This window comes from Cajanus cajan, chromosome 7 (genome assembly GCF_000230855.2).
Source record: "Cajanus cajan strain Asha chromosome 7, NIPB_CcT2T_4, whole genome shotgun sequence".
Classification (NCBI taxonomy): Eukaryota; Viridiplantae; Streptophyta; class Magnoliopsida; order Fabales; family Fabaceae; genus Cajanus; species Cajanus cajan.
Window position 1 is genome coordinate 8,661,194 of NC_138523.1, and position 14,513 is coordinate 8,675,706.

The 14,513-nt window shown below is 30.9% G+C and overlaps 2 protein-coding genes across 2 annotated transcripts; both read right to left on the reverse strand.

Annotated features, from left to right (window-relative positions):
• Positions 1–1,107: 1,107 nt before the first annotated feature.
• LOC109795483 (putative F-box protein At5g04010) lies at positions 1,108–2,095 on the reverse strand. The gene has a single exon (XM_020355004.3). The coding sequence runs from the start codon at positions 1,937–1,939 to the stop codon at positions 1,145–1,147; it is 795 nt and encodes a 264-aa protein (XP_020210593.2). The 5' UTR covers positions 1,940–2,095; the 3' UTR covers positions 1,108–1,144.
• Positions 2,096–9,975: 7,880 nt separating this feature from the next.
• LOC109807633 (putative 2-oxoglutarate-dependent dioxygenase AOP1) lies at positions 9,976–14,047 on the reverse strand. The gene is made up of 3 exons (XM_020370204.3): positions 12,608–14,047; positions 11,844–12,165; positions 9,976–10,804 (listed from the first exon to the last, which is right to left on the reverse strand). The coding sequence occupies exons 1-3, from the start codon at positions 12,979–12,981 to the stop codon at positions 10,562–10,564; spliced, it is 939 nt and encodes a 312-aa protein (XP_020225793.2). The 5' UTR covers positions 12,982–14,047; the 3' UTR covers positions 9,976–10,561.
• Positions 14,048–14,513: the final 466 nt, after the last annotated feature.

Below are 14,513 nucleotides of genomic sequence, written 5' to 3' on the forward strand. Positions count from 1 at the left end.
ATGTTAATTAAAAAAAATTGATTTATATTTGAAATACGTTTAATTTATTTCTGCTTAAATATTGAATTTATTTATTTTAATTCTATTTTAATTTTATTTAATTAAAAAATAAGTTTATTTAAATTTTGAATTTATTTAATTTAATTCTGTTTTAATTTTATTTAATTAGAAAAAAAGTTTATTTAAATTTTTTAATTTATTTAATTTAATTCTGTTTTAATTTTATTTAATTAGAAAATAAGTTTATTTAAATTTTTAATTAATTTAATTTAATTTAATTCTATTTTAATTTTATTTAATGTAAAAAATAATTGAAAAACGAAAAAAAAAAAAATGGGGCTGTGAACCACAGCGCCACTCAGGCGTACTGGGCCATAGCGCCTGTTAAGAAAAAAATTTAAAAAATAATTGAAAAACAAAAAAAAAAAAATGGGCCAAAGCGCCACTCAGGCGTACTAGGCCACAGCGCCTACTAAAAAATAATGTAATAAATAATTTAAAAATGAAAAAAAAAATTATGTAACGCTGTGATAATAAATAATTTAAAAACGAAAAAAAAAATTTATGTGACGCTGTGGCTCACAGCGGCACTTTGGCGTGTTGGGCAAGCCTATAGTGACACTGGTCCAGCCCAATCAAGCCTTAAAAAGCCTATAGTGACACTGGTCCAGCCCAATCAAGCCTTAAAAAAAAACCCATGTGTCATAGGTGTCGTTATAGCCCATAGCAACACCCAATAAAAGAGCCCCAAAAGTGTAAATTATTTCAAAAGAGCCTATTTTGGTAATAAGTTTTAAAAAATGCGCTACAGTGGTCGTTTAGCCCCGTTACTGTCCATTCTTTCTGTTTAGCCCCGATACTGTCCATTCTTTCTGGCCATCAAATTTTAATACAGGAATTTGACCTTACACTTTTTGTTTAAGAAATTAAATTCCTTAGAATTTTTAATTTGTCTTTTTAAAAGCAAACATTATATAAATCATGATTTAGTGTTATAATTTTTTACATTTTACATGACTCATGATTCATATAATTGTTTGCTGGATTGAAATATTAAAATCTTGTCTTGTCTTGTACATGTACATGGAGTTAAAGTTGAAATATGTGTAAAAAAAGAAGAAAAAAATCCTTTGCTTCATAAACTTTACTGTATATTTTTACAAACGTAAGTTGCATTGTTAGGTAGAAGAAAGTGCTGCAAATACCTAAGCCCATCTTCAACCCCAACGTACCTCCAATCCACAACACTCATAATCCCCACACTCACTTCCTCCACCCTTACCCCATCCCCACTCTTCTCTTCACCCACCACCACCTTCAAATCCACCGCCACCGAGCTCTTCACCGCGCCGGAGCAACACCCCGGCGCCGGCAGCTCCTGCGAGAACCACCCCTCGCCGCCGGCCACAAACCCCACCTTCCCCTCGCGCTCCATCATCGTAAAAACCCCTCTCCACCCTCTCAGCACCACGTTCCACGTCACCCTCACCTCCTCCTCCACGCCCTCCCTCAAAACGGCGCCGTCGCAGCGCATGCTATAACGGAACACGCCCAGGGAAGATACATCCGCCGTCAGCATGTTCCCGGGCCTCACGCTAGAGGCAACCTCGCCTTCGCGGGTCGAGATAGAGACGGCGAAGACGAGGTCGCTGAGCGAGAGGCCCGGTTTCAAGGGCCTACGAAGGCGGTGCGTGGCCGCAGCGTGGCCCATCGCAAAGAGTCGGCGGTGGGCGACGTCGGCGGCGGCGGAGGGAAGGGTGGCGAGAGAGGGGAAGTGGGTGGCCAAGATGGGTCTCCAAATGTTGTCCGAGGACATGGAAGAGAACCATGACTTTGAGACGCATGAAGCTATGGCTAGGGTTTTGGGGTCGAGGTAAGTGGCTACGAGGATGAGAGTTTCCCACGATGGTGATGGTGATGGTGGTGGTGGTTGTGACATTCTTTGTTTTTGTTTGTTAATTTGTTTCCGTTAACGTTGGAGAATAGTGGATAATGCTGGGTCTTTTTTCTGGGGCAAATTTAAATGGAAGAAGGGTTTTAAGGGTTTAATTGATGGAGATTGGTAGTTCAGTGTGGTGGATGTATTGTGGCACGTGGAAGAAGGCTGTGATTTGCATGGTTATTGTGTGCCACGAAAGATTGAATGGTGGAAGGTGAGTCTGCTTGCCACTGACACGTGCCAAGGTTTTGATAAGCACGACGTAAAGTACTTCTTATGGGTTCCAAATTCCAATTTTCCTTTTCATTAGTTGAGGAGCTCAAAAGGTAATGGTAAATTGAAGGTACCGTACACCTTAACCTCATAAGCACGTTACATGCCTAAATTTTATATTTTTAATAATTTTTTATGATAGTTTTTCATATTCTAAATGCCCTCTATAAAATCTTTTGCTTGATTCGTATTAAATTATTTTAAGTATTCTTCTTATTTATTTAATCTATTTATTTGTTTTTTTATGCCTTTTAGTTTTTTTTTTATATTTATTATATAATTAAATAACTTATTTTCTTAGTTTTTTTATTATTGAATTTTTATAGTATATAGATTAAATTACACTTTTAATCATTTATTAACACTTTAATTTTTTTAATAATATAATTGTTTAACTATATTTATTTTTATATTTATTAGGATTATTTAATTAATTAAATAGATTTTATAACATATTTGTAGAAATTTTTAATAATTATGAACTTTTTAATTCAATGATAAATACTTGTAAAAATTATTTTATATAATATTTATAAAAAAATATGTGTTTTATGAAACTTTAAATATATATATATATATATATATATATATATATATATATATTAAAAAGTATATGAGTGAATGATAATTCTTACCTTACAAGTTTGTTTTGTATGGTTGAGTTAGACGTATAACTTACTATTATAAGTTTGTATCAAATTACTCACCATTATCAAACTCAATAGTGCTAAACTTGAGGGGGTGTATTGGAAAAAACTCAAATCTTACATCGGCTATTAATAAAATAATTAATAACTAATTAGGAGATAAGATATTTAAAAAATAAGAAAATTAAAGAATATATAAGTAGAGGACAATCCTTATCTTACAAGTCCCACATCGACTAGAAATAAGATAATTAAAAAGTACATCTTATAAGTCCCACATCGACTAAAAATAAGGTAATTAAAGAGTCATATGAAACATTTATTAAATTTTTATTGGCAATAGCAAAAAATATTAAATGTTAGTAAAAAATGCCATAAAAACTTATACATTTTTCTCGACTATTATAAGGGTCTTTATCGACATATAAAATAGTTGCTAGTAAATGTTTTAGCAACACTGCACACAATGACTAATGTAAAAATGCTGGTAAAAGATTTTGTAGCAATTTTTATTGCCACTAAAAGGCATATTAAATGTCATTAAAAATTTATTTTGTTGTAGTGATTTATTATTATTAATTACTATTATTATATTTTTTTAACAATTAATTAGGAATTTTAATAATTATTTTATATGTATATGCATATATTATTAAGTTTTATAATGAATTAATTTATATATTTTATTAAGTGAGGGAATAATTTTGTAATTAGGGTTAAAATGTTCAACTGTTGGGTTAAGAGGGAGCTAGGTTTTAAATAGGGAAGTTTCTGAAAGTTGTATTTTATGTTTTTTATTTTTATTGCACATTTACGCTTTGAAAGCTTGAGAGAATCAAGGCTCATAAGAGAACACCCCAAAAAAATCCACATCCATCTTCTAGCACTTATGGAGGCAAGGGGTTAGTAAAATATCCCACTCTAAGTGTGAGAATGTATGTTGGATAGTGGAATTGGCCTCCAATCCCTTCTCTATTTTTCCTATTATATGTCTTGTGTGTGAGGGATTTTTCTAAATGTGCCTTTACTCTTCTTTTCTTCCTATATGTTCTGATTGATGTCAATTGTATGTATATGATTGATGTTAATTGGATCATATGGGAACTTGAGGTTAGATTTAAGTAATTGATGGTATAATGGAATATAGTATTAAGCTTTAATAATGATTTTTTCAATTAGTTTGGAGTTTTCCGATTTTGGGTTTGTATTGTGCGACTTTCACACAATTTGGAGGTCTTCTACAAATGATATCGTGCCAGGTTTCAAATGGGTTGTGTTAGACATCATTTGATGTTGTCCCTATGAGTTTTGGCATTGGGTGTGGCCTCAATCATGTCGAATGTAGGTGTGACAAAGAAGTTGTAATCTTCTCCGTGCTAAGAACAATAATCAATGTGCTAGATATGATATTGTTAGAATTAGGTTTTGTGATCTTCATAAATAATTGTTGCCATGGATTTCAGCTTTCAAAGGGCATTTAAATCACCTAAAAAGGATGTCTAGAATTCAAGTTATGATCAAATTAGTGAGCGAAGATTAGTTGTCAGATTTAGGCTAAAACATTGCGATTTTATTTTCTTTTAAATAGTAGATGAAATAATTAACACTTGAGGTCAATATAGAAGTTCTAGACAATTGTCTTATGTTTATAAGAAAATTAGTATCAACTTCATAACATATGTATAACTCTAGATATGGTGTTTGGACTGTTAAGTCAGACGAAGACATTCTCAAAGAGGTTTTGAGTGAGACAAATATAATATGTTGTTATCTCTAACAAATGAGTCAGTGTTTCAGAAAGACGTAAGAACAGGTAAAATGACAAAGTGGCATAAGCATCCGATGGCACAAGACAAAAGGCCAACATAAACAAGACCATATAAAATACAGTCTAAGGTAGCACTTAGGCTCTGTTTGGATTTGAGGATGAAAAAGGAGGAGTGGAAAATGAGGGATTTGAAGGGAAAGTGAGTGGAAAGTGAGGTTGTTTGGATTAAGGGAAAGTGAGTGGAAAATGTAGAGAAAGTTTGTGAGTGAATTGATTTATGTGATAAATAAAAATAAATTTTTTAATTGATAATTTTGTAAGATTACTATTTTTCCCTTAGGTTAAATTTTTTTTTTATAATTATTATAATTAAAAGATAAATATAAAAATTTTAACTAAAAAATAAATATAAAATCTTAATTTAAAAATAATTTAATTTAAATATTTGCTTTAAATTTAATGATATAATTAATTTAAGATTCTTTTTTAATTTTATTATTAGCAGTTTTATAATACAAATAAATAATAATATTATTTTAATAATTTAATTGATATTTTGACTATATTTAAAATATTGAAAAATATATTTTTTCTATGATTTAAATATTATATATATATATAATATAAGATAATTTTTATTTAAATATTAATAATAATGATAATAATAATAATATTTATAATAAATATTTATAATAATAAATATTAATAACAAAATATATTATGATAATTATATTTTCTAATTTGCATTTTTATCCATAACAGCCAATTTGGAACGACCCGTTCTCAACTAAAGTTTTTAAGCCAATTTAGTAGTTTGGAACGACCCGTTCCAATTTGGGAACGACCCGTTCTAAGCTACTAAATTACCCTTGTTTTAGTAGTTTGAAACGGCCCATTCCAATTTTGGAACGCCCGTTCTGGGCCACGATTGGAAGCAAAAATATGCCACATAATCGATTATGTATGACACATAATCGATTATGTGCCATGCATAATCGATTATGCTGGCCCATAATCGATTATGTGTCATGCATAATCGATTATGCACGTGATGGACAGAAGGGCAACCACGTCTTTCTATCCTTGCCAACGTGACTTTTTTCGCTTTTCTCCATGGTTTATCGAAGAACCCTCCGTATAGCTCTCCCGCTTTTCCCCGCTTTTCTTTCTTCATATTTCACTCGAAACAAACACGTTCCATCTTCGCCTTTCGTTCATCGTGAACAGTAAATCAGCAGAAACAAACAGGGACTTAAAGACTCAGACGGAAGATGATCAACGACCAAGAAGAAATGGAAAGCATGACTGTATACAGAGTTGACCAAGACGAGAGGAAAATACTGATGATCAGACAAAGGTCAAAGTATTGAACTATATGTCGACTACCAGATGCAGACGAAGGATGACACACAATCACCTGAGAAATCATGGTCCAAAAGACAGTTTGAATATCATTTACACTCATAGAGGAACACATAAAGACAGACGAATTATGACAAGAGAAGAAGAAAGAAGAAGAGCCTAGGACTCTGCTACACACAGATATAGCTACCAACTGAGCAGGAAAACTTCACGCATTTTCCATAAACAGGAAGCAACATTTAATGCAAGGATCAGAGCATTAAATGAGAAGATTAAACTAGTCATAAACGACCATATCTGCTTCAACGGATAGATGCAACGGGCATATTTTACAAGAGCCTATATATATATCACTACCAGAGATGAGCATTTAAAGTCATGTGTACAATGTAATATTGTATCTTTATCTCTAAAGACTAAGGTAGTTGAGGCGTCATTGATAAACTAAACCTTAGTGAGTGTTGTAAACCCTTGTATCCTCTCCATGAGAGTAACCTAAACACTCAAGCTTAAGTCTCTATAAAACTAAGGTAGTAAACCTTAGTGAGTGTAGAAATTCCCAATCCTCTCTATGAGAGTTATGTAAACACTCAAACCAAGCCTACTTAGCCAACATAGTAAAGCCTGAAGAGGCTAGGAAAAGAATACTTGTAAAGCCCGGAGGGGCTTGTCAAAGAATACTCACTACTAGCCAAAAGTGGCTGATAAGAAAATATTAGCGTTGGTGAGTGAAGCCAACGAGCCAGGAGTGGTCGAGAATACTTGGGAAACTAGAAGTGGTTTAAGAATACTAGCGTTGGTGAGTAAAGCTGATGGGCCAGGAGTGGTTGAGAATACTTGGACCAGAAGTGGTGTAAGAATACTAGTGTTGGTGAGTGAAGCTGGCGGGCTAGGAGTGGTCAAGAATACTTGGACCAGGAGTGGTTCTAACCTGAGTGGTTCATAGTACTCACTACTAGCCTGAAGAGGCTGAGAAGAAAATACTAGCGTTGATGAGTGAAGTCAACGGGCTAGAAGTGGTCAACAATACTTATGTACTTCATTGCATATTTAGTGGAACCCTTCAAGTTGAAGGAGACTGGACGTAGCTCAATCGAGCGAACCAGTATAAAATGATTGCATTCTTTTTATTTACTTAGATGCAAATCTTCTCTAAAATTGTGAAAGACTTCGTCCAGTTTTTATATATCTTTGAAGCAACTCTTAGACGAAAACGCTAATTTTTCTTAACAAATTTGTTATACTGAAAGTTCATATGCTACTTATACTTAAACGAAACTATTTTGAAAAGGAAAACGTAAGAACTTTAATTAATATCTTTACAGAACATTTTCCCTAGTGGACGATAAATTCTTCAGACGCATTGATAGTAAGTTAAGCAAACTCTGGTTAATCGTCTGATATTCAAAAGTGCAGTGGACGAAGAACACTACTGTTGCGAAAACATTTTTAAAATACCTTTGCTCACACACACATATATTCAACCCCCCCTTTTATGTGTTTTTTGCTAACTTCATGGACAACACAAGTGTTAATCAAGCTCAAGATGAAGACATGATTTTAGTTGGTTTTGATGATTACAAATAAGCCTCTTGATAGATAAGAGTGCAACTTATAGTTAGTTTTGAGCCTTTTGATAGATAAGAGTGCAAGTTATATCTTATTTTGTGTGTTTTAAGCTTTGTTACTTATGTACTTTGTGCTTGGTAAGTAACTTAGTTTTTCATCTCTATCTAGATGACTATTGATGATTTAGATATTTGTAAAAATTGAATTGTAAAGGGAAATGGCATGAAAATCAAGATATTAAGTTTTCACTTAAAATAATCAATTATTTCAAGTAATAATCAATTATTTACTTTATTTTTTAGTTACCTGAAGAGCAATTGTCGTAATAATTGATTATTCAACAAAATAATAAATTATTTCAGAAACTAGTTTAAAGAATAATCGTTATTACTCAAAATAATCGATTAAATTGTTAGTAGTTGATTTCCAGAATCTAAGAGTAAAATAATCGATTATCCATGTAAATAATCGATTATTTCAGTAAGAAAACTTATATATATCATTTTTCACACTTTGAACAGAGAGACTTGATTCTTTGTGATATCTTTTTCAAAAATACTCTTTGAGATACATTTTTCTTTACAAGAAGAGGTTCTTTAACCTTCTTAGTAACTTCAAGAAAGTTTTCAAGAATTGAATTGATCATTATGTTCATGGAATAAAATGATAAGCTACTTGATTGATTCACCTACTCTGATATTTCTATACATCAGGTGAATTCATTCCTTAAACTTCTGTATTGATTATTTTCTTAAGTAGGTTTCTTAAGAAGGGAGAATCTTGTAGTGTGGGTGCTACAAGTGGGTGCTTCCTAGGGTGTAAGAAGTGGTTTCTTTAATAGTATACAAGTGCATTGCATGTGGTGTTGTGATTGTAAAACTTTTGACATTAAACATTAGTAGAAAATCTTAATCGAGTTTATTGGGAACTGAGTCTAGGTCACAAGTGGAGGTGGCTGAACTAGTATAAATTGGTTGTACATTTTTCTCTCTCCTTATACTTGACCTTACATTCTTGCATTTCTATTTCTATGCTTTTTGATATGTGTCGTGAGGTATAAACATTGCATAAAGACTTGAGTGAAGTTAGAATGACATTGAATTTGAACTAAGTATCCTATATATATACAATTGTAGATCAATGCACTTCTTTGGAAAGATTTAGAAAAGTTTTTCAAAATCATGAAAGTTGTGCAAGAAATTTTTAATCAACCAATTCACCCTCCCTCTTAGTAAGGCCATCTTTCCTAACAATAAGGTCTTAGAAAATTAAGTTATGCAAATGTAGTTTGTGAATGGTAATGAGGAATGACTTTACCCTTTAAGTGTTTGATTTTACAAATAGTTTGAAATACTTATATCAATGTTTAGGAAGCATAAATTATGGGAGAAAACAAGTGTAAATAAGTTATGATGTGAGTATGTTGTTGACATGATTTTAAGCTATGTAGGAATTAATTGATATGCTCTAATATTGATACAGTTGATGTGTATGGATCTTGTGAGGGTCATATGATGAAAAGTCTAAGTAAAGCTTAACTATGATGTGATTATGAATTAAAAAAAAATTAATGTGCAATTGTGAGTATGAACTATTGTAATATGATAAGGCATTAATTCTTGTGTGACACGCATCATACACATAACAATTGAGTCTTTGGGCAATAGTTGAGCTTCCAGGCAATAATTGAGCCTTCAGGAAACAATTGACAGTTGACAGTTGATTTGATTGGCGCCACATGCATATGCACTTTGAAGTTTATGTCCATTACATCATATATATATGTATATAAGTTAATTTAAGTGATGACTTATATTGGTTATATTATTATGTATTATTAGCCAAATTGTATTTTGTTGTGCCAATATATCTATATTAGTAGTCTATTATGATTTATATACTTGACTATCCGACTATATTCTGTAACACTCCGATTTTCATACTTTATAATAATAATATTTTTAAAATTATTTTAATATTTCAATGTATTTATTAAGAGATTTTTGATAGTATTTAATTATTTATATGAACACTATTTTGTTATAAAACATGATTTGTAATTATTATTTTGATTAGTGATATAAAAGTATTTTTATGGAATGTATTTTATTTAGAAATAGGCTTACATTATTTATTAAAAAAGAGGAAATATCCTTAAGTATATTAATTATTTTATGAGAGGGGAAGGAAGGACGTGACAATTATTTGTTTATTATTATTATTTTAAGAAATGAGTTATTAGGATTAAAAGAAGTTATCTTACACTTTATTTCTTTTGACTTCTTTCTTACTTATTTCTTTCTACGCTCTAAAGACTAAGGAAAACTCAGAAAAGAAGAACAATTAGATTTTGCTCATGCTTTAACTTCTGTTCATCAAGGTAAAGGAGAAGTGAGAAACTTCGCTCAGGGTTGTGGGAGTAACTGTTGAGTAGTAAGATTGTCCCTTAATCCTTTGCCTGATGTATGTCCATGAAAACATACACTTTATGAATATTTTCTGTTTTGTTTTTTTTTTTTTTTTTTACTATTGTGAGCATTCCTTGTTTAATTCAAACAAAAATAGGGGGCCACATGCTCAATTATCCAACAAACCACAATCTTATCTTATTCGATATACGATATATAATATAATTATTATATTTTGGATGTGACAACTTATACAGTGGATTTTTTTTTTTTTTAATTTATTGCCTCACTCTTCCACTGACTCCTTCATAGTCCACAAGAGGCGAGAATCAAATCCAGGAATCATTTTAATTAATTCGTGGGGACCAAAAATTCTTCAAAATTAGGGGGCAAATAAATACAATTAATAGGACAACACTACAGATTGCACGTATTATTTATTATGTCCATTTCATCTACAGAAAATAACAGATACTCCCCAATCAACATTCATACACGAAATTAGACTGATGCAAATGCAATAGACACATATATAGGACTTTGAACATTTTTCATCCTTGGAACATGACACTGAATTCACACAACGACACCATTCTCAAATACCACAATATGCCTTGATCCTGGATTCAGATTTGATGGCTTCTTCAGTGAGAAAGAAACGTAGGTATCCATAATGGTCAAATGATTTATAACGAAGAGGATGTTCCTCATCAACTAGCCCAGCTTCTGGTTCCATTATCTTAGCAGCATATGAAAGTAGTCCAATCGAGTATCTCTCTATCATTGAGTTTATTAAAACTCTGTGCTCACAAGCGCGTATCCTGTCATTACTCCAAACCTGGACCAGCAAGTTTTAATTAAATATTTTTTAGGGAAGAGGGTTTTTTTTTCTTCATACTTTATATGTTTATATATGACATATAAACATATTATTGAGCTATCATGATGTAAATAAGGCTTACTTATATATTTTTTAATGTTTGCAAATATACTAGCTTTGTCTTTATTTTTTATTTAATGATCTTTGAAATTTTCAAACTTTGGTTTTTAGTTGCTCTATGCAATAATGTATGGATTTTTATAATGAAGAGAGAATGATCATAAATTATTATTTTGGCATGTTTGAAAGATAGGATCGACATGAGATACTATTCATTTTTATGTTTAATACATTATTTATTATTTTAGATGTTTTAAACAAATTTAAATTAGGTTCTTAAATTTAGAAGAAAATAATTTATTTATTTTATCTTTTATATTTTTGAAATTTAGAATTGGAGCTCATAAAGTCCTTACAATTTGTGAAATTTGATAGAATGTTTTTACATTCTTATTCTTATACTTGGACAACAATTTTTGGAATTTGGAAATGACTTCAGAGAATACGTTCATGGGGATATAGAGTTTACATTTTTATTTGATAGAATAATTCTTATCTAATTGAATATTTTTTATTTGATAGAATAATTCGTGATTGATATAATATCTTTTATATTCTTATTCTTATGCTTATACCCTAGATCAAGAGTTTGGAAATAATTGATTAGGCAAATTACAAAATTTTTAACAAGTAAGGATTGACTCTTGATATACATAGATAATATGAAATAGTAATTTATTATAGTTGTCAAAGTATGAAGATATAAAAAAATATCTTGTCAAATACTATGAATTGTAAATGGATCTTGCCAAAGATGATGACTAAATTACAAAACTTCAAATCATAAATTAAACCTTTATTATTTTACGTAATCATGTTATTATATGCTAGCTAGATTTTACATGATTTTGACATTTGAGACTCTATGAAATCAACTTTCTTTCTTTTTTTTAATTTTTTTAATGTAATTAACAAGATTGAAAAGAAAGTGACTCACCCTCATTGCATCGCCAGCCATTACCAAGTAGAGCGATGGTGAAACACCCACCTCAAACCATTCCTCATCCTTCAATTTGACCCCCAAGCCTTCTACCTTTTGATTCAATATAGTTAGCAAAGCTGTGTCAGAATGAGGAGCCACTCCCACGTTGGTCTCACCCACTTGGGGTGTTCTATATTTGTAGCCTCTGAGCACATAATCTGTTGATTCAAGTAAAGACTCAAATTTCTTCATCTCTAACCCATAGCTCTCAAACACCATTCTCTTCACAATATGGTCCAATTCCACTAGTTGCTTTGCATAGGAATTGACACTTTCACTACAAAGCAGGAATAAACACATGATAAAATCTATGGTCAAATAAAAATAATTAATATAAGTTCTAGTCTTGCATAAAAAACCTATAAAAATAAATAAATTTAAAATAACCATTAAAATTCCAAAAGAAATGTTATATTTTCAAGAATAAAAATGTACTTAAATTATCTATATATATGGAAACCAAAGGGCTTACATATATTTTTGTGTTAATGACAATATGATGCCTTTTTAGATTAATCCTCAATGAGACGTTTTTTTAGTCTTTACAATTTACAACGTTTAAGTCTTTCTGGAAAAAAAAAGAAGAATATTTTTGTTAAATATAAAGACCACAATATATAAATTTCTTATAGAAAGTAAAACTAAAAGGCATCATTATATTTGTTTTGGTCAAAGTATAAACAAAATGAAATTAATTTTCAACAAAGAGATATAGTTACCAGAAAAGGTCATTTCCTTTGGGCCACACAACATTTGTGTATTTCTGACAATCCTCATAACTTAGCGGGTTCATAATACCTACAGATTCGTATAAAGGAATCCCTTGTCGCTGCCCGGAGTAGCTAAATATAGGCTTTTCTGTATTCTTTCTCCACTTTGATTCTATTGAGAGGTCGAAAAAATTCTCCATTGCAGAATAAGTAGAGTTGTGTGTCTCCAAACTAACCTTGTCATAGAGTGCCAAGAAACCACCATGATCCTCAAGTGCACTACGCACTACTTGACAAGCTGAAACCCATGTACCCGTACTCGGTTTCATATTTTGGCTAGTGAAGTCTACGATTGGTAGCTGAGAATGTGTTTGGGATCCCATGATGCTTTTGTCTTTCAACTCCCTTACCCAAAGATTTTGATATATTGATGCTATAGATGTGAGTTATGGTTAGGCTAATTGATTCATATATATATATATATAAAATTATTTTCTTTTGGATCATCCTTATGTGGCTTATTTATTTATTTATTTTTATTTTTATCTTTCAATGTTTTTGTTTTTAATTTTGACTTGGCCAACAAGTTATTCCTACACTTAAGCAAGTGGTCACTTATCCAAGATTGCTAAATCATGGTAACACATTAGTTTTTCTATTCCATTTGAGATTTATAAATGTACAATTTACTACTCATTCAAATTCTTCCACATATTATAATTTTTCTATTTTTTTTTCTTCCATAAAAATTACAAATCAATATCAAGAACTATCTTTTTATTGAATCTATAAAAGAAAAATGGAAGTTGAAGCAAGTTTTTCACATGTTGCTCCTATTATCGTTGATGAAGAGAAAATGTACATTTTATGATAGTTGTGTCCATATTCGTCATAAAATATGCATTTTCTATGATAGTTAAGGTCACACTACTATAAAATGTGACACATTCTATATCAAGTGTGAGAACACCTAATATAAAATGTGCACATTCACCCAACATATGGGTGGTAATGTGATTAAAACACCATATTTGGATATAATACTATGACAGATATTAACCATCCGTCATAAAAAGTGAACTTTCTATGTTGAATGTTGATATGTCATAGAATGTGTGTACATTTTATTTTAAGATCTATAATGAGTCATAGACTAACAGAGAATATGAAAAATAACCGATATAAAATATCCGCTATACAATAGTATTGAGTTGTCCTTAGAGGAGTGTACTTATGATCTTTCATAAAGAAGCCCTTCCTTGTGCCAAGATCATCACTTCTTGACTCATCATTTTCTTGAAGGCGATACCACCTTTCCACTCTCCTTTCTACCATTTGAAGTTTTTCTATGCAAGTTTTAGAGTCATGGATCAAGATTGAAAGAAGAAGGAATGAAGTGAAGCAATCTAAATTTCCATGCATCACCTTTGATTCCATTATTAGAGTCAATGGCTATTTTTATGTTTTCTTATATAACTAGAGTTTATTTTAGTTTATGATAGTTTATGTTTTTCTTTTGGAGGTTTTGTATAAAAGGCTAGTTTTGGCCATAGGTTATAGGTTTTGGACTCATTTTGATGTTTATTTATCTTTTTGTAAAAGAGTTTTTATCTAACAAACTTGAACCCTTTTACAATGATGTTATATATGTTTTATAATATATTTTTAATATAGTTGTTGTTTATTTAATTTGTTTTTATAATGTTTTTGGGGTAGAAGGATGTCATAACCTTCATGTCAACCTTCACGTTTCTTTTATATTTTTGTTACTTTGGTTTTAAAATATATGTATGATCTTTGTAGTGTCAAATATTTGTATATTACTGTAAGTTCTTTTTTTAATTAAACATTGGACTTTCTATTAGTTTGTACATATGATAACCCTTTAATTTTCAATAAATTTTTTTTGAAAATT